The 22,642-nt window shown below is 38.8% G+C and overlaps 1 protein-coding gene across 4 annotated transcripts in view; it reads left to right on the top strand.

Moving 5' to 3' along the window:
* ROBO1 (roundabout guidance receptor 1) overlaps positions 1-22,642 on the top strand; it is a 295,059-nt gene that overhangs the window by 241,140 nt on the left and 31,277 nt on the right. For 3 of the 4 annotated variants that reach the window (XM_031063881.1, XM_031063880.1, XM_031063883.1), the window contains 7 exons: positions 216-337; positions 2,192-2,423; positions 3,676-3,797; positions 7,774-7,945; positions 15,022-15,219; positions 18,618-18,644; positions 21,447-21,489. In XM_031063881.1, coding sequence (XP_030919741.1) covers positions 216-337; positions 2,192-2,423; positions 3,676-3,797; positions 7,774-7,945; positions 15,022-15,219; positions 18,618-18,644; positions 21,447-21,489 — 916 coding nt within the window. The remainder of the gene's footprint in view (positions 1-215; positions 338-2,191; positions 2,424-3,675; positions 3,798-7,773; positions 7,946-15,021; positions 15,220-18,617; positions 18,645-21,446; positions 21,490-22,642) is intronic. The other variant, XM_031063882.1, reaches the window with a different exon arrangement.

Here is a 22,642-nt window from a genome sequence, read left to right as displayed (position 1 = left end):
AGGAAGTGCAGTGTCTTGAGTCGGTACTAACTAAACGTTTGTGATTTGCTCAAGAAAATGCTTCATGTAGTTTTTTCTGACATGATTAGGAAGTACTTAGGTTCAACTTCAATAGTGATAGCATCATAAACTTTCTGACATACTCGTTTGTATTTGCATGTACTTATTTCAACAATCATGTGTACTTGTGAAAATGGAATCTTAAATTATTGCAGATGTTCCACCAACAAGTCAAGGTGTGGATCACAAGCAGGTCCAGAGAGAGCTGGGTGACGTGGTGCTACACCTGCACAACCCTACCATCCTTTCTTCCTCCTCAATTGAAGTTCATTGGACTGTGAGTACAAACCTGTGCCCTCCTGGTGGTTACATGTCCTGCTGAGATGTCCTACTTCCACTGCAGTAGGGTCACACTTTAAGAAGCTGAGTAGTTTGGTATGCTTGGAAATATTTTTTCCCCAGGAAAAGTGCTACTTGTGCTCTGCTTTTTCATTAAATTTCACTGAGTACACCTGGTGCAGGGAGAAGAGGTAAAAAAGACAATGTCATATTGATGTTGCTCTGGCAGCAGGAAAGAAGAAGGTTGGGCACGTGGAGGTCATAGCAGAGGAACTGAGAGAGTGAGGAATGTAACTCAACGATCAGTTTGAAAATGGAATGCAGAAGTAAGGAAAAGTTGGGGATATAATTATACCATGTACAGTAATAAAACCATAAGGAGTGAGTTTTGAGGTCTTTGTGGGAATTCCATCTGAGCATTCCAATATATTGCCGGGGTAGCGTGGGACAGCACAGGCTGTAGCTCCTGCCATGCCATGGCAGAATATTTTGAACAGGAACAAAAGGCATTTTGACTTTGTAGAAGAGCTGTAGTCCAAAGGAGTCCTGACCTACACCCAGAGCTCCTCGATGCTGCAGTAATGTCTGCTGTGTTGCACAGTAATTACACTCTCACCTGCAGTATGGCCACCTGCAGCAGGCAATCTCCTGTTTTAAACTTATGCATCTTTGAGGTTCCTAGCAAATTTTGTTTGACCTTTACTTACAGAACAAACTTTTCCAGACAGGCAGCTTTTGTCAGTCTCTTGGGTGGCCTGTGGCTTCTCTGCAATTTCAAAAATAAGCATTACCTCAGTTTCAGCTAACACATGCATTCTTTATGTGATTATTAAAAATGAAATGTGTTACTCTTTGGGTTAAAATTGCCAGCACACAGTTTTATTATATATCATTGTATGAGATTTTTGAAAACAGGAAAATCTGATGCCCTTTAAAAATTTTATTGTGCTTGTTATTAGACTTCCTTATTCATCAGAAATTGAAACCAGCAGTTAAAAAGATAGTGAGTGCTCCACAAAAGATCAGTTGTATAAGGTAGCTTTCTGTTTCAGCTATAGTCAAACATATTGGACCTGCCCTTGATTACCCATACATTTAGTATAAAATTGCCTTAGTTTGAAAAGCACTCAGGACCACTGAGCATCAGCTTGATTTGCTTTTCCAAGTCTCATCCATGTAACCATACTGAGTTTTATGTTCCCTCTTGCATCCTGGCCCTTTCCTTCTAGCAAAGGGCCTCCCACTGGCTAGGTGGACATGGGGGAAGTCTTTGGAGAGATCTGCCCTCTGACAGAGCCCAGCCACAGCCACAGTGCCAGCTGGCCGCCCGCTCAATTTGCTTTCTCCAAAAAGGAGCAGGCAGGAAGTGGTGCTTATTTCACGGGTTTTAGGAAGTTTCCACACCTTGGGAGAGTTGACGGGCTCACTCTTTGATCTCCACATTCATCACCCTGAGCTGTGGCACTGTAGATCTCCCTTTCCCCATGTGTCCAGCCCTGCTCTGCAGATTGAATTGGGCAGCAGTCTGACCTGTGCTGAGCTCTTTTCCTCCATGGATGCAGAGACTGTTCATTTCATGGAACTGGGGGATATTATACAACTTCATTATCCCCCTTTAATGCCTGCCTAAATCCAGGGAAACCAGCGCAGTTCTACCAGCATCAAAGGGATTAATGCACTTGTGAGTCAGGCCTGTAATTTGCTGTAATGCAAGGAGCCTTTATCTGCTTTGGCAGTGATGTTTGCTTTGAGTAGCGTGAGGGATAGTCCAGGGGCCGTGCACAGTGTCATGGGCATCTCCCCTGGTTCCTGCCTGTTTATGGAAGTGTTCTGTGTTCTGCTCTCTTGCCAGGTGGACCAGCAATCCCAGTATATTCAAGGATATAAAATTCTGTACCGGCCTACACCAGCATCTTATGGAGAATCAGAGTGGTTGATCTTTGAAGTGAGGACTCCCACCAAAAACAGTGTTATCATTCCGGAGCTGAAGAAAGGCGTAAACTACGAAATCAAGGCCCGCCCTTTCTTTAATGAGTTTCAGGGAGCAGATAGTGAAGTGAAATTTGCAAAGACCCTGGAAGAAGGCAAGTAGGAGCTAGACTGTCTTCATCTTTCCTTTTTGAAGTAGCAGCCTGGCCGGCTTTCCTCTGATATGTTCATTATTTGATCTTGTTTGAAGTGCATGCTGTTTGAGAGCAGCAATCTGTGGCAGAGGAGACCGATCATTATGTGAATTGTTTGGTGACACAGAAGTAAATATTCTGAGCCAGGCATGAGAGACAGAGAGAGAGGGATGTGCAAAAATCCCCTCCAACACACAATGAGAAATGCGCTTTTTTATCTTCCCTGCAGTGTGCGCACTCCTCCCCGCTGAGTTCATGGGCTGGTCACAAGTGACTTCTGTCAGATTCAAGCACTTGCTAATCACTATCTTGAGTAGATAGCAGACACCACAGAAATCATCAAAGCAGTGTAGCTGGGGGAATGAAAACCACGGTTTTTAGAAGGCTTTTATATGTGGATCAATCAGTGAGACAAAATGGAAAGATGAATGAGGGCAACGGATAGAGTGGACTAAATTATGTATTTCCATCTCATACATGTGCTAAAAAGACAAGGTTCATAAAGCTCTTCTTTTTGTTGCTGCACAGGCATGATAAGTATGCAAAGTGGCCAGTTGCCTCTGAATAGGGATTTTGGTGCTTCTGCTAGGATGTGCAACCTTTCCCTTGCTATCTTCCTCCCCCATTTGAAATGCTGTGTAGCTCCAGTTTATTGCTGCACATGGTTCAAAAGGTATGCATAGCTGCATTCATACTGTGTCAGCTAAGCATCCACTTTTTAGAAGGATTATTTCAAATTCAAAACATAAATTATTATTATTATAAATATGTTAATACTAACACATTATGTCGAGATTTTAGTAAGTTTTGTATTACTCATTATTTTTCACACACTAGAGGAACTGAGATTTAGACTGGGGACTATATAAGATTTATTCTTCAAAACTGTTGATCCTGGGTGAGCTGATTTGAGACCAGTGAGGAGCTCAATGCCCAGAACTGTGACATGCAGGTAATGGATACCTGAGAGTACAATTTGGAGTGTTACTTTTCCTGTCCCGGACAGCAAAACTACAGCAGAACTCAGAGCCTGGTTGTTGGGTCATACATTTTACTTCTATATCACTTCATCTTGTGGACACAAACTGCCCTCAGTGATGGGTGGGGCAGAAAATATTGCATTTGTAGAGCCCAGAAAGCATCTTCCACTTGAACAAATTCACTTGTGGGTGTGACAGACGTAACCATTCAATTCTTCTTTCTGAACAAACAGCTCCCAGCGCTCCACCTCAGAGTGTTTCAGTGACTAAGAACGATGGGAACGGGACAGCAATCGTGGTCACCTGGCAGCCACCCCCTGAGGACAACCAGAACGGGATGGTTCAGGAATATAAGGTACTGCTGGCACGGCTGGGTCCCCTGGCAGAGGGAACGTGGCCAGGTTGTGAGGGAAGGGCTGTTCGTGAGTGCTTGGCTCCATCTTCTGGTTACTCAGAGAAAATGGGAGAGAAAGTCACAGCTTTGAATCAAACTCCATCTTTTTAGTGATTCTGCCTAGGTGGTGTCAGGCAATTAAAACAGCCTCCATAAATCAAAGCAAAGGGTCAACACTTAATTAAAACAGCTCCTGCCTTGCCTCCATTATGACTTGGGAAGAGCACACACAAGGAGGAGAGGGAATCATACCTGTTTGAGAACCACTTTGTGACTCTAAGACACTGGCCAAGGTAGTAAATATAAACAGGCTTAATGAGTTGAAAAGCTCAGAGATAATAATTAACAGTGTTAAGATCTGAGTAAATTATGCATAACTGGGTAGTTAAAACAAATGAAAACTTTCAAGGAAAGAATGTGCTTCTATGATAATAAATCTATTCCTGCATAGAAATTTTTTCTTTTCTTCCAAAGACAGTTCTCATTATGTTATTTAATTTTAGACAAATTGAAAGCACATTAAAAATATTTATTGTTTGTCATTCATTTATGAACACATGCTGTATTTGCATTTCAAATTTTTTGGTGATAATTTACATAGCAAAGTAAATGAAGTTTATTTTTCCTAAGCAAGCTAGTGATGTTTTAAATGTAGATATCAAGTAAGCTTTGTAACCATGGAAGAGCAGGAGCTTTGGTTTTAGTCCCCTTCAAATGCACATTATTGAGAAAATCTTTTAAATGAGAATGTCTTGGCTATTTTTTAGGTTTAAACACAGTGCTATAAACCTATATTCCTAGCCATCAAAATTCATTCTGATTTTTTTTTCTTCTAGTAAAAATGGGAAAGGGAAGAGATTTATAAGCTTCATGGTCAATTTAGAATAATAAAACCCTTTTCAGAACCTGGTCAACTGGTAAAATAAAATCTGTTTATGACCTAGTTTCATATATATAATACAATGTAATTGGAAAAAATACTTGTGAAGTTATTTTATTTAAAGCCAGACCTTGAGAATTATTTAAAACAAGAAACTGCATCAGAAGCATATTAAGGTTGCAATGAAACAATGATAAAAATCAGTAAATTCACATTTCTGAGTGGATATTATCCATACCCCACCTCCCAAATCCCAGGATTTTGAGGTGACAGGTTCCCAGGTGCTGGAGCAAGCACACTGTAGTGCTTATTTAGCAGTAGATGGCACAGTGGCACATTTTGCATCTGTATTTGTTGCATTGATGCCATTGTTTTCCTTTGTGCTTTTCACCATGGACAGAAAAACAACATAAAAAAATATCTGTGAAAATATATATGCCATTCCTACTGAAGGTGCTATACGTAATTACTGGTTTTGTCAAAAAAACTACTGAAATGCAGAACTGATGATTTTAGATTAAGAACTAATAACAAGAAAAAAATTCAAATAGAAGACTTGTGAAATTTTCTCTTTTCCCCTTTTGTTTTTCTATCTTCTCTTTTCTCTCAGAAAATTAAAAAAAAAAAGTATGCATATGTGGGGCAGTTCATTATTTTCTCAGCAGCTCAGATCAAAGGCAAGAGTGTACCTACTTTAATTAAAGGATAAAATAAATAGGAAGAAGGATACTATCTTAATTGAAGAATTGTCAGCAGCATACACAAAACCCCAGAAATTCAAATTCACAGCATAAGTAATTTTTTCCTTCCCTAACACAAAGTTATAAATTCTCTTGTTCTACTAATTCTCTCTTCCCGTACATGTCTGTTATAATGTGAATTCATTCTTCTTTTATAACATTCTAAAGGTTTATTTTCACTTGCCTATTTATGTATACAGTCAAATGTAGGGTGGCAAGTACTGAGCAACTTAATGTTTGACCTGACATTCTTGTTTCATGCACTTCTCCATGTATTTGAGCGCCTAAAAACAGAAGCTTTTTTTTCTGAATTAGTAGTTCATGATTACAAGTTCATAATGAAATAAATGTTTCATTGTTTGCACATGCACCATTTTACAAGGTAGCAGGAATAATTCCTGTGAAATTGACTTAAGTCCAAATGTAGATTTGAATCTTTTGTTCCTCACTTAATTGAGTTCTTATTTATATAACAGCATTTTTGTGCCCATCCTTTAGGATTCAAGAGCAGTATTAGTAATAGTGTTACCCCTAGCACTGATTGAAACAGTCTCTATGTAGTGTCAGAACACAAAAAAGAGATTCCCTTCATGTGCTCTGACCTGCTCTGCAGCAGCACTTACACATATCCTGTGCTGGGATTCAATTTCAAAGGAACTTAAAATGCATTTCACATCCTCACAGTGTCCCACTAGCCTTGTTGCAGTCCGTGGCATCCAGAGGAGGAAAAAGGGTCTTTATAATGTCCTGAAGGTGAGATAAAATTTCCAGTGTCCAGGCAGAAAGAGCTGTACAGAAGGGGCTGTAGCAATTGTTCTACATGTGAAAGTCTATCCCCCTCACCTGGCAGTCTCCACAGCAGCAGAATTGCACCAGGGATTTAAAGCAGCTATCTGGGTACTAAATCTTTTTGGAGCTCCATATGTTGAAAGCAGAATCTTCCCTCCCATGTACAATCGGCCCAGGCTCTGATATGCTGCTGTTCTCAGCCAAGTTTGCTTCTTTACAGATAAAGTATTGAATTTAACTAATTTAACTTTCTGAATAGATGTTCTTTGTAGAGCAAAACATTTGTGGAAAAGGCACAAAAAGGAAATAGGCACAGCTTCATGACTTTTTTTAGCAGATGTAGATTAGCTACTACTTCACCTTGAATAGCAGTTGGGAGTTCAGCCATCCTCCTAAAAGCATTTGCCACATCAGTGGTTCAGGCCTAAAGAGATAAAGATATCTCATCATTTTGTTTCTCCTTGCCATTTAATGTCACTGATGTAATATATGAAGCTGTGATTTGAAGTCACTAGAACTGTATCTTGGTCTCAACCAAAAAGTGAGATCTGATATCATGCCGTTGTCTCGATTAGACAACAGCATATCACTCAATATTTGCCCCTTGCTGCCATCTAAAAAAAAAGAAAAAAAAAGAAAAACCAAAACCATTTGGATTCCAGCATGACATCAGTTCCCTTAAGATGTCATGTGATGAAAGACTTGCTTGTGCATTTGAGTGACACATAATTCCTGAAGAAGAGAATTGCAAATTCATTTAACTGAACGCTCTTACTTTGTTGTTTATGTGAACAGTTCTTGGCTGTGGGGCTTCCCTCATTTCTTCTGTGCTTGTAGTTTAATTAGCACTTGTTGAACTCTAAATGAATGGTGATAAACTCATCAAATAATGGTATGGTAAAAGCAGCAACCCCTTGACGAGAGGAGGAAATGATGCATTTGATTCTATGATATTATATTATATTATATTATGTTATGTTATATTATATTACAATATATTACATTATATTATTCTATACTATATTACACTACACCTAAACTGAACCTGCACAAGCACTCAACTCCACTGAACAAAATTTTGTGACTGTTTTCTCACCACCTGTCTGCACATGCTCTTGGCCCTGACCGGTCAAGGAAACAAAACCCCATCACTTTGGGTAAGCAATCTCCATATTGCATTCTGCTTTGGCACAATACAGGAGCAGCAAATGAGATAAGAATTGTTTCTTCTTTCTCTGAGGTTCCTCACTGCGATTCTCAGAAAATATCTTTGGGAAGTTGTGCCTTGCTTTTCTCTGTGAAGAGAAATGCAGCCACATAATGGTGGTAGTTGGAGCAGCTCATTGGAGCAAGAAGTGTCTTTTCAGTATTCATGGGGGGGCAAGGACAGCAATCCACAACTGCAGATGTTAGAACAGTGAAAAAGTCTAAATTTCTTCACCTAGAAGAGAAGAATGCGTCAACTTCCCTTCTTCTTCCCCTTCAGAGCTGAATTTTGAGCACTTACCTTGCCTTTGCTTGCCTGCAGGTTTGGTGCCTTGGCAATGAGAGCCGATACCACATCAACAAGACCGTGGATGGCACCACCTTCTCCGTGGTCATCCCCTCCCTCGTGCCCGGCATCCGATACAGCGTGGAAGTGGCTGCCAGCACTGGGGCAGGACCTGGGGTGAAAAGCGATCCCCAGTTTATCCAGCTAGGTGAGCTTCCTGGTAATCCTGCCTCTTGGTGTGGGTGATTTCTGTTTGTTTGCTTTCGTCTTTTATGGCACCAGAAATACTTCGGAGACAAGTGAAATAGATAGTGTTACTTGATCTCAGGAATAGCAGGGTTTGGCATTTCTGGTTTTTAAACTTGCCTTAGAACTGCATTCTAAACGTGGGATTAAAACAACACAGGGGTGTTTTTAAATCTCCCAGTTCAACAGTGCTTTTTAGTTGTTGACTTTTCAAAGTGAATTTTCACCCTTGAAAACTTGTAGGGGAGTATGAATCACCACGTGTTGATCCACCTTAGGGATGTAATTTGTCTTGACCACATTTTATCATTATTGAAGCAAAAAAACAAGCATCCTAAAATTAGGCACAATAAATATCAACTATGTGTGAAAGCTAGTAAATAACCTGAGTACAGGGAAAAAGATGTACACAAATAATTTACTAAAATTTGACCTTCTAAACTCATTTACACCAAACACCGCTGTCATAAATGTTGACCAGGGACATTGCTCCTGGATGCTTCTGGGAAAAATGCATCTTTGCTATTGGTTAGCTGAGGATTATTTAAAGTAACTTTAAGTATAGTCATATGCTGCTTTATGGTATGCCTGGAGCAAAATACCTTATCATTACAGTGTATAATTATGAAAGCAAGCTCAGCATGTTGCTTTGGACTTTATGTCCTCTCTGTCTCTGTATCATTAGTAGATCTACCTTCTTATTTCACTTGTTGTATTTAAAAATCTATAATTAAGAGCATGTGAAAACAAGACAGAGCAACTAATATGGAAAATTACTTGTACATTTCCTTAGGTATTAAAAGAAAGGCCATCTTTAGCTTACTTAAATTAGACAGATATATGGTTCCCAATTACATTGATGGAGATTTTACAATAAAATTGCACACAGCTTGTATGGTCTTCCATTAGTATGGAGTTATTGCAGGAAAGCCATGTAGTTATTTGTTGGATTGTTCCTCACTACAGCCAGCTAACATTCACAGCTTTCTACAGCCAGTCAAAATCAAGCTTATTCTATATGGCTTAGGTTTTGAAACTTCTGCATTAGTGAGGTTTATGAGGATAACCTCAAAGCTTCAGAGCCAAGGACTCCATAACCACTTCTTTTTTCCCCCTTTTGTCTGATGATAAGCAAATTATAAATGAACATGAATTTTATAATGGAACTTAATCGCTTTGAGGTTTGTGAAGTGGAAAAAGAAACAAATCAGACTGTCAGGGTAAGGTTTTTGCCCACTTCTGGGTTCCTGGCCTTTATTGTTACTATGTTAGAAAACAAGAAGAGATCCCACACTTTGAAAGGTGTTCAGGCGTGCAAGTCTGGTAGAATGCACATATTTCCCCATGGTTGGAGTTTGCTTTCACTGCTTGCCTCTAATTAAGTGGCATGGCCAAATCCAGGTGTATTTTAGTAAATCCCATAATTTGGTTGTTAGATGGCAAAGATGTGGAGACAGGAGTCTTGTGGAGATCCATGCAACAAGAAACAGAACGATGAAATATCCAGATGGTGCCACAACCCTTTCAGCAACTGCAGGAGGCTGCTGAAAATTAGTGCTTAAATTTAAGTGTTAGCACTCTTTGGTAGCACAGAGCAACCTAAATCATCCAGGTAGGAGAATGGCTGCAGATTATTCAACTCTGCCCTGTGATGCAAGTTCTTCTCCAGCCCCCTCAAGGAATTGGATTCCTAGTTCTTAGAAGTGCTCCCAGCGCGGGGGTGGAGCAGAGTTTTTTGGGTAGATTTCTGAAGAAAGAAAATTAATTTGTTGATGTCATCAGTTGGCACTTTTCACCAGCAATAAATTACATTGTTACAGAGAAAGGGAAGCGAGCCCAGGGAGGGGGGAGGAAAGAGGACTAAGATGCTCTTTGTAGAAGGTTTGAAACAGTCCTGACATGCTGTATGTATGTGCTCTAAGAACTGTGTGACAGCTTCGAGTTACTATATTTCTGACCCTGCTCCCAACTATTCCTTTCCTGATGCCTGAATTAGTGCAATCCTTCATTAAAAAAAAAAAAAATAAATAGGAATTCCATGTGTGAAAACAGAATATACTGTGTGATTCTGAGGTTCACTTTTTAAATAAGAACTTCTCATTAAAATCCAATGTCTGTCTCCTTATAATGTGTTTTTCACACAAAAATATGAGAGTGGGCCATGGCTGGGTCTCCTCTTTGAGCCTGTGTGGGATGCTCCCAGGTCTGTGACACTGGGACATGCCTGGGCAGTGCCTCAGTGGGGTGTGTGACAGGAGGAAGTGTCACCTTTCCAGGGCAGCCTTCCAGAAGGAGAGGGGAGGACAGGAGGAGTTGGATTCCCCAGGAGCTGAGGCGTGCAGTGCAGTCCCACGCATCAGCTGAGCTGTGATAAATGACCTTGTGCACACACTTAACCTGTTACAAAGACAGGTACAAATTGTAATCTCCAAGCTCTTTCATTTTCCACGTCCCTGCTGACATGAAGCAGGTCACTGAGCTGTGGTACCCCAGACTTCCCGTGCCACCAGGGACAAGCCAACGAAATAACTTGCTTGTTATTCATAAAATCGAGAGATCCAATGAAAAATTATATGTCTCCTTAAAACACCTTGCATGAAGCTTCTGAATTTGCATCTTGGCTTTTGCATGAGCTTTTAGTGCTTTCTGTGGAATTCCAAGGACTGAAAAAAATGTTTGTTTATTTGTTTGTTTGTTTGTTTTAAAAGAAAATATGTTTTACATAAAGAAAGACTGCAGAAGTTTTAGTGTTAAGCAAAAAAAATTCACGAGACCTAGCCACAGCTCACTATATTATGCCTGTAACAATGTGGGGTGGAGAAACAAAATCGCAGAATTTCAATAGAACCTTTTATTTCCTTGTCACAACATGTAACTTAAAGGCATTGTTTACAAAAATGCTCTGTGCAGAAAGATGAGAATTAGCAAAAAATGTTTTGCTGATCTGTAGCCTAGCTTTTGTAGAGTGATGGGATACTGCCTGTGGTAGCTTGGCAGCATTACCTATGCTTGTTGACAGGTAAGTAGTAACATTGGAACATGTGATGTATTTGTTTCTGGTACCAGCTCTGAGAAGCCCCACAACTGCAGTTAATGTTACTCCTAAACACATAATTTGTGTGAATATATGGTATGCAGTAATTTATTAAGAGATGTCTGCACAATTACTATAAATATTGAGTGTATTATTCAAACAGAGGATGTCTCGAGTGTACAAAACACAAGAAAGTCTCATTGAATCTTTGTTATTCTAACTGCTGCATTTAGGAGATGTGATTTGTGAACTAGCTAGCATGCCTTCAGGTTATTATTCTGTCAGCCCTAAAGGTACTTTGAGTGTGATAGTTGTGAGGGGTTTTTCGTTGATATTTTTTGTTTGTGGTCTGCAAACAACTTAAGAAAGTAATCTTTATTTATACCCTTCACAGCAAACCCTTTCAAATCAGGTTGGTGCTGTCACCTCAGGCTGTATGTTATAAGACTGAAGTGCACAATTGATATTTTATCAGTTTGGGAAACATACATCTAGAAAGGAGACAAAATAGCATCTTCTTACCTTGGTAATGTTTCACCAAATAATTTTCATATTGCATCATGAACATACATTTGAGATAACACTCAAACAATATGTTACAGGTTTCAGGTGTTTTGCAAGTTTGTATTTGCTAGAATTGACAATGTCAACACCATTTATATATTCCTACTCAGTGTTTGTACATTTTGTATACTGAATGAGACATACATATGGAAAAGTACCATTCCATTGGTTATACTTGCACAAGGCAAAGTTAAGGTACTTTCACAATTTTGAACCTGGAATTTCCTGTCTTTTTTGAATCTTTGGCATTACAGTAATAAATGGATATTAATCTTTTATTTATCGTTTAGCAACTTAAATGTTAGTTTTCACATTATTATTATTTATATGAATATTTAACACTAGAGGATTAGAGGTTCCAGTTCTTCTCTATGTAAATTCTAATTAGTTTCCATTGAAGTTTGAAGCTTGGAACTTCAAGACATTCAAATCAAACAGCTTATGAGCAATAGCCACAGCAACATTATCTGTGAAAAAAAAGCAAGCTCTTATCTTGGGGTAGAAGAAGGGATGAGTCACTGTGATAATATGCTGGTTTCAGGGAGCTGTGGGATCAGCCTGCTCCAACAACTCAGAGGCATTTCCAAGTCCATTAAATGCTGGGGCTTCTGCTCTGGCAGTGGGATGCACTTTGCCATAGAATGTTTATGTTCCCTTATTGTTTTGGCACAACTCCCTGAAGAGTGCAAGCAGGAACAGGAATGTTCATTATGAACCACTGATATATCAGTCAAAGTTCCAGAATGTTCCTTGGATTAAGAAAAACTAGGTGTTTTTTTTTTTTAAGTGCAAGAGTTATTTCCAAGACTGATCATTCAGGATCTCACTGGGCTATTAGGGAGAGGGAAGATGCCCTTCTCAAAGAAAGACTTCCAAGATAATGTTCCTGTAAGTGTTTAGTGGTGAGGAGGTCACTAAATTTCATTCTCTTTATATTTAGCTAATTTTGAATTACAAGAGGAGTAGGATGTAGTCAAGTGTGACCTCTGGAAAGCCCTTCCATCTCCTCTTATGCTGTTTATTTGACTGTATGTGAACATAGATGCATTTTTCTTTTTCCCATATGCATAGGTATATACCAGCTTATGTAGTGGCTCTAACAGCCCACCCATATTCAATGTGCCAGAGTCCTAATTTCTTAAAAGAAAGTTCATTATTATGCTGTTCTTACACTTGCAAGTAAAATAATAGCATGAAATTAATCTTAATTTAAAATTAGGATAATAAACAGTCAAAGATTCTACCAGATTTTATAATATTCAGACACATGTTGACTGAGCAATGCAGACTGTGTATAAAAGTGCTGTGTTTCTGTATGACTGAATTGTTGACATGTTTAGAAAACATTCTTATTTGGTTTTTGAGCTTGTGATTATTTTTTTCTCCTGGATTTATTGTTTTAAAATACCTATTTTAAGAATGAGACAAAAGAATATTTATCACTCTTATTTATTAAGGACCAGAGGCTCTCCATAAATGTTTTATTCTATTCCATTAAGTTGTATAAGGGACTGTAGCTGTTTAAAACCACAGAAATTACTCATTTTGAAAAGGAGACTGACGATACAAGTTTTCATATCTTAATATGGCCTCAGCTGCAGAGAGACAAAAGATGAGATGACAGCTTTAATTCATTGGTCACAGTGTACTTTATACATTTAAGCCCATCTGGCCACTTGTGTGGAACTTCACTTGGCTGTCTCCATAAAATCTGAAGCAACCCATCTTAACCTTGCACAAATAGGTGTGAAATCCATAAACCCAGCAGACACAAAGAGTGTATTAGTAAGAAAAGAATGAGTCTGCCTGGTGAACTTTTAGGCTAGGCAGTGCACTTAGGATCATAGAAGATAAAGGGAGCTGAAAAATGAAATAAAATTTCCAATAAGGTAGCAGTCAAGGGTGGGGGTGATTTCTGAGAAAAATTGATATTTGACTTCAAGGTCGCAGAAACTGGAATCTGGAATCCTTCACTGGGAGAAGCTGTTACTAATTTAACCTTTTCCTTTCAAAAAGGTATCCTTTTCCAGAGGAAATAATTTGTTGTGATTCCATCTCTTGTTTGTATTGCAGTTTCTTATATTTTATGTAGGCTTATTTTGGCATAATGCAAGTTGTCATCATAAAAAAATTCCATTCACTGCTCAGTTCATAGGGAAAAGATACTGGTTTTAAGCAAATAGATTTTTATTTCTTATGTAGTTCATATTAATAGAATTAATAACAGCGCCTTTCTCCTTAAAGCACTAATCTCTCATTCTGAATTTGATGTCCCTACCAATAGTATAAAGCACCTATCTCTTGCATTTATACAGGAGTAAAAGTGGGTATTTCAAAGACCAAGTTGTGGAATGTGTAAAGCAATATCCGCTCTGAGTAAAGGCTTTGAATTCTTGCCCATGCCCTGTGCAGTAATGAAATTTCCAGTGAGCACTCACTGTGGTGGTAAAGCATCAGGAAGGCAGAATTTTGGCTTTGAGTTGCTTCACTTCAGTCAGAAAGCTTGGTCACTAACTGAGTCTTCTTACTGCTGTTCCCAGAAGGTTCCTGCAAAAGTTCAGTAAGAAACAGCAGAAAAGACCAATTCTGAAAGGTGCTGTCTCTATGAAAAAAATAATTAATAGTCTGTGGAAAAATGCATGTTCTTTATTTTGATGTGGGATATTTAAGGCTAAAGTGGTTTTAAAAGCACTGCTTGTTCATTACTAATGAAACTCCTTGGCTTTTTTTAGCAATTCATAAATCATTTTTTAGTTATCCTTTAGCTTTTTCATCCATATTTACAGGGGCAGGATTGGTTATTTTGTAGTTTTACTTTTCTACGTCATTTAAATATTCAATCTTTTTTTAATTGAGGTCAAAGTGAGAGACTGCAAGCAGTACATTAGACTGTATAATACGAGATATAGGTAATCTGTCAAGAACTGCTAGATTAAAATATCTTCCTCAATACCAGCCTCATGTGAATGCAGTTTAAATTTGTAACTGTTTGTCAGTTCTGGGAGTGGAAGTTTGGGGAGCTGACTTGTACCCATTCACATTGCTACTCATGTCTCATACTAGAGCTTTTTCTCACTTGGTGTGTTTTTTGCTGATTTTCTGAATAATTTTCTGAAGCTGATGTTTCTTTTTTAAAATGAAAGAAAAATTAAAAAAATAGCAGTCCACAGGTTTGTAATTTAGGAGCCTTTTTACTTGTATAGGTGGTAGCCTGATTTTAGCAGCGTTTGTGAGCAAACGAAAGTCAGTGATACTGGAGGTATCTGTCTTGTACAGAAAACATACCACTTTTGTCTAGACCTGTAAAAGTGAGATTTTCAAGAGCAATCTTAAGGATTTTACCTTGGGAAACTGGACTGCAATTATGTCAGCTCTTTTCATGCTGTCTTTTACAGCTGTTCATTCAAATTAATTGGCTGTTACGGGTGTCTCTGTTTCAGATTCTCATGGAAACCCCGTGTCTTCAGAAGATCAAGTCAGTTTAGCCCAGCAGATTTCTGATGTAGTAAAGCAGCCTGCCTTTATTGCTGGAATTGGTGCAGCCTGTTGGATTATCCTCATGGTCTTCAGCATCTGGTTGTATCGCCACAGGAAGAAGAGGAATGGACTCACGAGTACCTACGCTGGTATCAGAAAAGGTGCCCTATTACCTGTTTTAGTCTGAAATAGGATAGCAAACAGGCTGCTGAATGCCTGTTTGCTGCCTATTTAGTTTGTCATCAGTCTCTTCTTGTTCTCAGGCTCAAAAAAGGAATTATCAGCTTGCTTCAGTACTTTCATGAAGTGTGGGTCAGGAGCCAGTGCAGAGAACAGCAATATTTACATAATGTGCTAAGTCTGGCTTTAGAGCATAAGTCTTGAGCTGAATACCAGGAGTAGCTTTCTATAAAGATACTCCTACAAATGAGAAAGTTAAAGATGGGTTTAAGGCCAGGAGCTTCCAGGGTGCCCTTGCTAAGAGGAGCCATCTGCAGTGGATGGCAGCTCCATGTCCCCTCATCCAGTGCTTTGCCTGCTGCTGGGAGTGCTAACAGTGGTGTCCATTGCAGTAACACTTTGGGTGTGGGTACTTGAATTTCTCCTGTTCTGGGGGAAGTGTGGCTGTTTGCAAAAGCACAATGGTCAGTCTGCTTTCCAAGACTCTTTTCATAAATGCTGTTGTGAGACCCTTGGCTGGGACTGAGTTCTGGGGCTATCCCATCCTGCATCTGTGTTTAGTTAGAATGGCAGCAGTGGGGCTAACTTAAAGCACTTCTTATTTCCATGTTATTTCGTGTTATTGATACCTCTTATATATCTCATTGTCAGCGGTAAAGCAGTGCTTTTCAGTATACTCTTTGACAAACAAAACTAAAATCTCTACCTGGAAGATCTTCTGGAATAAAAACTTGACTCCTCCAGATCAAATAATTTCCAGGTTAAGCCTGGACATTAAAGCTGAATTCAATGAGCTACAGTTCATTACATCTCAAAGGAATACCTCATAGGTAACTGTAGAGTGAGAACCATAAATTTTGGAATGAATCAGAAAATGGGAGATCCTGCTTTTGAAGAACTAGAAGGGTTATATTTGACATTTAGCAAACAGAAGACAGGCCAAGGTTTAAAAGATAGACACATCTTTGTATATGAAAGGTGTCATGAGATTACATTCTTCAGTCCCCAAGAATGAATGTGTTATGGGCAAGACAGGCAAATCCAACACAAATGGTTTCAAACAGCAGCAATACGCTGCTGTGTAAAAGAAGCAGTGCTAAAAATAGCAAATGAGTGAGTGGAAACATGGAAATATGTTTGGAGTGTTGCAGAGCTGAGATGTCCTCGGTGCTATTGAAGTACCAGTGCTCACTGTGGGCTCCAGGCACAGTGGTTGTAGTGGAGTTGCAGCCAAGGGAATTGGGAAGGAATTGCACCCTTGGCTGTGTTCTGCTGGGATTTAGGGCAGGACAGCTCCCCACGTAGCACTGCACTGGCCTGTGCTGTTTTGTTTTACTAATAGCATGCTGCCACACTGCCTTTCTACAGCTCTATCACACTAACATCACTGTGCTTTCACCAGTACCTATGATTAAGCAAAAGGCATACAATTTGTCCTTAAAAATGCTTACTTCGGTGACATCAGCTATTGTTCAAAACAGCTGTGTTTTTCAATATCTGTAAAAATATCTTTTGTGTCATTCAGGGGGAGTTTAAATGGAAGTGTACAGAAAAGTAGGGTATGTATCTCTGGTATCAAGTATTCTTGAAAGACAAAACCTATCTTTAGTGAAATATGAATTGCAAAGTAGTTTGCCACTCTGCAGTTCATCAGGTCATCACTGCAAGCCCAAACTTTCTTCAGTCTTGCATTTATTTATTTTTATATTTAGCTTCAGGCCTGTCATCTGTTAAAATACTTCACTACTCCCACACATACATGCTGTACTAGCAGTCTTACACACTTGGAAGAGTTTATTAATAGAAGCTCTAAGAGTTAAGTCATTCTTTCATGTGGTAGCAATAAGATTTCTTTCAGTTGAACTTCCTCAGTTCCTTAAGAAAGAAAACTAGGTTTAGTCCTTAGCTCACAGAAAAGTAATGAGACAGTAGCTTAAGGTTATTTTTCATGTCCCTGTGATTGCAAATTATTTTGAGGTTCTTGATTCTCTTTGGAATCAAGCTCAGGTTTAAATGCCCGTTCTGTTTTAATGAAAGCTTGTTACTATGGTTCTATATTTTGAATGTAACTAAATTAAACTTAACTATGTGAAAAGGCTTAGCTCAAAGAAAATACTATGGTATTCCCAAGATAAAAAAGCTTTGCTACAAATGGAGCCTAAAATGTCCAAATACTCCATTTTTCTTTTCTTTTTCTTAGTACCATATCCCTGGAAATAAATTGGCTTGGTAAAAAGGGGGTAATAAGGTGTATCTTAAATTACAACTACAAGACACACTGCAGTCCCCACAAACTTCAGAGTTCTTAAAAAAATAAGATTAAGAAGATGTTCTCTTAGCCAGAACCTTTTATTTCTGTTCTGGCTTTGCTGATCCCCTTCTGTCTCCAGGCTGTTTTTAGTGAATATTTGATTGTTTCTGTTACCTTTCACTGTGATTAGATCAGAAAGGGCAGTGGTAGCCTTGTTCTGCCATCAGTGAGAGGAAAACGATACTGTCTTGTCAACAGGAGGGGGAGCATGTGCTAATAGGAAGAGCAGATGCTGCTGCTCTGTATTTGGATTAGAGACCCTATTGATCCAAAGAGGATTTATAGTAGCTGTGAGAGAGAAGATTGTCAAGCAGTGTCATTGTTCCGTTGTTAACCTTTCCCTCTTTAAGCCAAGGGTTGGAAGGTAGAAAGGTGTTACATCTAGGGAGGTTTTTCTTTTTCTTGGTGATTATTTAAAAAAGAAAGATAGTACTCTGTATAACAGTCTCATCTCTGAAAACAAAAATTAATTGCTGCAGTAGATTTTAGTGTCTTCATTGCAGTGAGAGTTGGTGCCATTCTTGATTCAGAGGCAGTAAAACAGCAGTTCTCTTTGTTCCTTTTTATGATTATTATTTCCTTACTGAATACTTAAACGTGCCTATTAGTTCAGTGTAATGAGCATTTACTTAGTGAACTGCAGATAAGATTCAATAGGACCTTGATAAGGCTTTGTTAAGGAATTTTTCATTCTGCATTCTAGAATGATTAACAGTGTGGGGGTTTTGTTTGTGCTAGGATTTTCAGAAAAAAAAAACCAACTTAAAATACCAAACTGAGAAGGATTTGAAAGGCTAAACCACAGTCTCGTCCCCTCAGGAGCACAATAGAATACCAAGCTTTTTGCTTTTTTTTGCCTTTTTTTTTTTCAGAATAGTACCTGCAGAGACAATCTTCTTTCTGAATTGCAATTTCAGTTTTATTTTTATATCAATGTGATTGAACTAGTGGGTTAGTTATATTTATTTGTTTTATGTTCAGCTGTCTGCTAGATTTATACTAATGTGGTATGTTTCCCTTTCTCTCTTCAGCTTAATAACCAGTTTGTATTTTGTTTTGATTTTTCAGTCCCGTCTTTTACCTTCACACCAACAGGTATATATTTGCACTTTTCCCCCCTTCTTTGTTACTTAAGCATGTTTGTGGTACTATTTCTCTTTCTCTGACATAACCAACCAGCCCAGCTGTTCTGAAGGGTTTTTTTAAGCAATGTCATTAATGACAGGTATCATTATTTGTTCTCTGAGTAGTGTGCATTTGCTTTGTGGCTGACAATATTTTCTATTTGTGTGTACGATTTCAAAGCACACCATTCCATGCCAGCATGCCATTTTGTAGCATGATCCTGTCAGTTTGTACAACCTGGGCTCTTTTCCTGCATATTCCAAGGGAGTAGTGTGGCCTCCCACATCTAGAGGTGCAAAAGGTGCTTCTGGTGGAGGATGAATGACTTAGCACAGCCCAGATGCTGACTTGAAAGAGATGCAGTGAGATTATAGCTGGTGAAATATTTGTTCCTTTTCTTTCCTCTGAATCTGCATTAATCCAGTGGCCTCAGAGTTGTCTGCTTTGGAAGATACAAAAAATCAAAGTGTTCCAGCAGTTAGAATTCTTTGCTTGCTGCCTTAAATTGTATTTTGCTATGAAATTTTAAAATCATGATTGTGTTCGGCTTAAAAAGAAGTGCATTTCAAATCTGCTGCCTTGAATTGTATTTTGCTATGAAATTTTAAAATAATGATTGTGTTCGGCTTAAAAAGAAGTGCATTTCAAATCTGCTGCCTTGAATTGTATTTTGCTATGAAATTTTAAAATCATGATCCTGTTCAGCTTAAGAAGAAGTGCATTTCAAATTCAGCGTGAGTTTAAAATCACTTTCTGTTTTGTTTTGTTTAGAAATGTGCAAAATACTACATAATCTGAACCATAGCCCACCAAAGCCCATGAGAGCCTTTCCATCCTGTAGAGCTGACCTTCAGTGGGTCCTACAGTCTGGCAGCTGAGCAGTTCATCCTCTGCAGTAGATAAAACCCAACACATTCTGTACCCATCAGTGTTCTGCTTTTCCTTTAGCCTGAGTGAACAGCCAGGTTGTTTCTTTGTTCGAAATCCTCCGTTTTCACAAGAGACCTGTGAGACTTGCAGGACGTGTGGACCCAGGCAGGGTAAAACCCACCCAGCCCAGCTCTGGGAAGTTTCCCAGGGAATGCTAGCTCCTAATCTGTGCTGATGTGGGCTCTGTGCAGCAGCTGAGTTGCATCCTTCAGGCTGGACCACAGAGGAAGCCAGCCCTGAGTGCCTGCACTCATCCCCCAGGCTGGGCTGAGCTGGGTCAGCCCTCCCCACGTGCTGTTCATCAAACTGGAGGGTGCCTGCTCTCACAAGCCAGCCTCTTCTGTTCAGTGCAGTTGTTTCCTGTTCAGCATGAGCCAGAGTGGCCCTCAATGTTTCTGTAGGCCTTTGAGTGCCTCAGTGGAGAATAATTCAAACTCTTTATTATTTTGCTCTTACTTTAATTGGCTAAACAGAGGGCTTCTGTTGTAATCTCCGTCGTAGCACGCCACTGAAATTCTGCAGAGGTTGGAAACTGACATCTATTCTCTCCAATGGATTCTTAACATTAAAAGAAAATATCAGGGTTTCTTAAGATGTGTCAGAGCTGGAAAATAAATAGCCTTGAGATTTTTAAAGAAGAAATTCAGCAAAACATAAAGCATGTAAAACACTTAAAAGAAAAAAATCCTTGGTTTTCAATCCAGAATCTCAGTCATGCTTTGACTTTAAATTGAACCTGGCTCCCCTCTTTAGCATTACCTACAGTAAAAGACTTACCTGTAGGAATGCATCCTACGTTTTAATCCTGTTATTGTAATCACTGCCAGCATTTATCTCTCTCTTGCAGACTCCCAGTTTGGAGTTCTTCTAAAGAGCAGAATTTGGCTGCTTGTTTTCAGTACATTCCTAGCTGGAAAGTGTAGAATCCATCAGCATATGCAAGGAGCCAGTCTCCTTAACCCTTTGCCAAATCTGATGTAAACCTGCAAAATTTATAGCACTGTTTCTTCTTGGATGTTTGCATCCTAAAAACTAATTTCTCAAACATCTTGCTTCCTGTGAAGGATATGCAATCCACACCAACAAACAAATGCATGTGGACATCCACTTTGTTCATGGAGAATACTTTTGAAATGCTAGAAAAAACAATTCCTTCTAATTTAGAAAGTGTTCTTTCTGCCAGACTGTTTTTTAACCAAGATTTATATATTTGAATTTTTGTATTATTTAGTATAATTTATAAATCCAGTTGTTACAAAATGTGCAGCTTCTGTGGACTCCTAGGGTGTTCTTGTTCCCTGAGTGTATTGCAGTAGCATTCAGAAAGAGCATTTGTTTTTGCAGTAGCTTCAGCTGCAAAGAGCCATTATTTACATTGGAAGTAAGGTCTGGTATAGAATCATGATACCTCTTTAATCTTGCCAAAATAATAAGGTAGAGCAAAGCTTTAACATCCAGCCATTCATGAAATAAATATATGACCTAAATTCTTCCACAGAGTAACTCCACTGAAGTCAGCAGAGTTATGTTAAGAATAAGTTCAACCTGATGTATGGCTTCCTGCTTTCTTTAGCAATACATGTGTGTGTGTGTGTTCAGAACAGAACTGAAATATAAAACCCTGTTGGGGCTAGGACTAGCAGTTATCAAGCAACACAAGTATTATGTCTAAACTTGGATTTAAGGCAGTAGCTTGCAGAATGAGACTCAGAATTAATGTATAAACAATGAACAATTATTGTCTTAGCTAAAATGAAACAAAGGCAAAGTAAATACTCTTATTGAAGGAGTCTTGTATGATTTTTAAAGTTTTTTCCTTCTTTTTATTTTTAACTCTTTCAGTAACGTATCAGAGAGGAGGAGAGGCCGTAAGCAGTGGAGGCAGGTAATTATGTGCTTTGTTCTTATAGGTATAAATTGTGTGCAAATAAATTTAAGGATTCCAGGAATTCCGTTGTCCTTGTAAGTGATGGCAGAATAATTACTTGCTTAGATAAGTTTTAGTTCATTATAGCAATGTATACATTTTGGCCATATATTTTCTGTCTAGGAGAAGGGTACATGGTTTGAATTTTTAGGTTGACTTCCAAAACATGATTTGAAATATTTTCAGCTTTGTTAACCTGTAAAAACTGCATCTCAAAAAATGAGCAGCAGAGGGAGTGCTTTAACTTCAAAATAAAGACCTGGCTTACCACCTGATTAAGGGAGTAAAAGTAATTAAGTCGTGGCCTTTATGAAGATCAAGAAATATAGCTGCTTCACAAATACTACAGAGAAAGAAAACGTTTATTGGTAAAAACTCTTGAAGACATAAATGGCTTATAAGGTAACACTTAAGGAAAAAAATGTTTATGTGAAGGCAAAACAGTTAAAGCATTGCTTAAAATAGATGGAGCACTGAAGGAGAGGGAAGCAGGTTGTAAATTTGCAACCACTCCCTCTGAGAACCAGCTTCATTCCAGATTGAGGATTTAACTAAGGCATGTTCACTGGGTTTACGTTATTACTTAATAAATGGCCATGGAGAAAACAGTAATTTACATTTCCTCTGTAGGGGTAAAGTTTTCTTCAGGAAGAAAAATAATGGTTTTAGCAAAAAGGCAGGTCAGAGCAGTGGTGCTTTAGCAGCGCACCATTTTTTTCCTAGGTCACATTCAAAGACTTGGCATGATGCTGAAATAGTGCTAAAATCTCAGAGACCAGCTGGGCACCAGTCCTGTAACAATTCCTGTTCATAAGTGGCATTTTGTGATTCCTAATTTGCAAGACCATGCAAAAATTTGGTAATTGTGAAGATTAGGCATAGAATAAAGCATTCCCAGTCTACCTGAGTGCTGTGCAGAGGTGAGGCTGTTCAGCTCCTGCTGCAGCTGGACCTGGCATATCATGAGGAATTGCAGATATCTCTGCCCAGCACTTTGTGCTGCTGTGCTCTCATGGCCACAGGAGCATGGAGAGAAGCTTCTAGAACAGTTACCATGTGATTTTTAAATGGAAAAAAATCTGGTAATCACTGGGTTGCTGTCCTTACAACA

Source organism: Geospiza fortis, unplaced genomic scaffold, assembly GCF_000277835.1.
Source record: "Geospiza fortis unplaced genomic scaffold, GeoFor_1.0 scaffold574, whole genome shotgun sequence".
NCBI classification, from domain to species: domain Eukaryota; kingdom Metazoa; phylum Chordata; class Aves; order Passeriformes; family Thraupidae; genus Geospiza; species Geospiza fortis.
The sequence above is the reverse complement of the archived record's forward strand: the minus strand, read 5'-3'. Positions and strand labels throughout refer to the sequence as shown.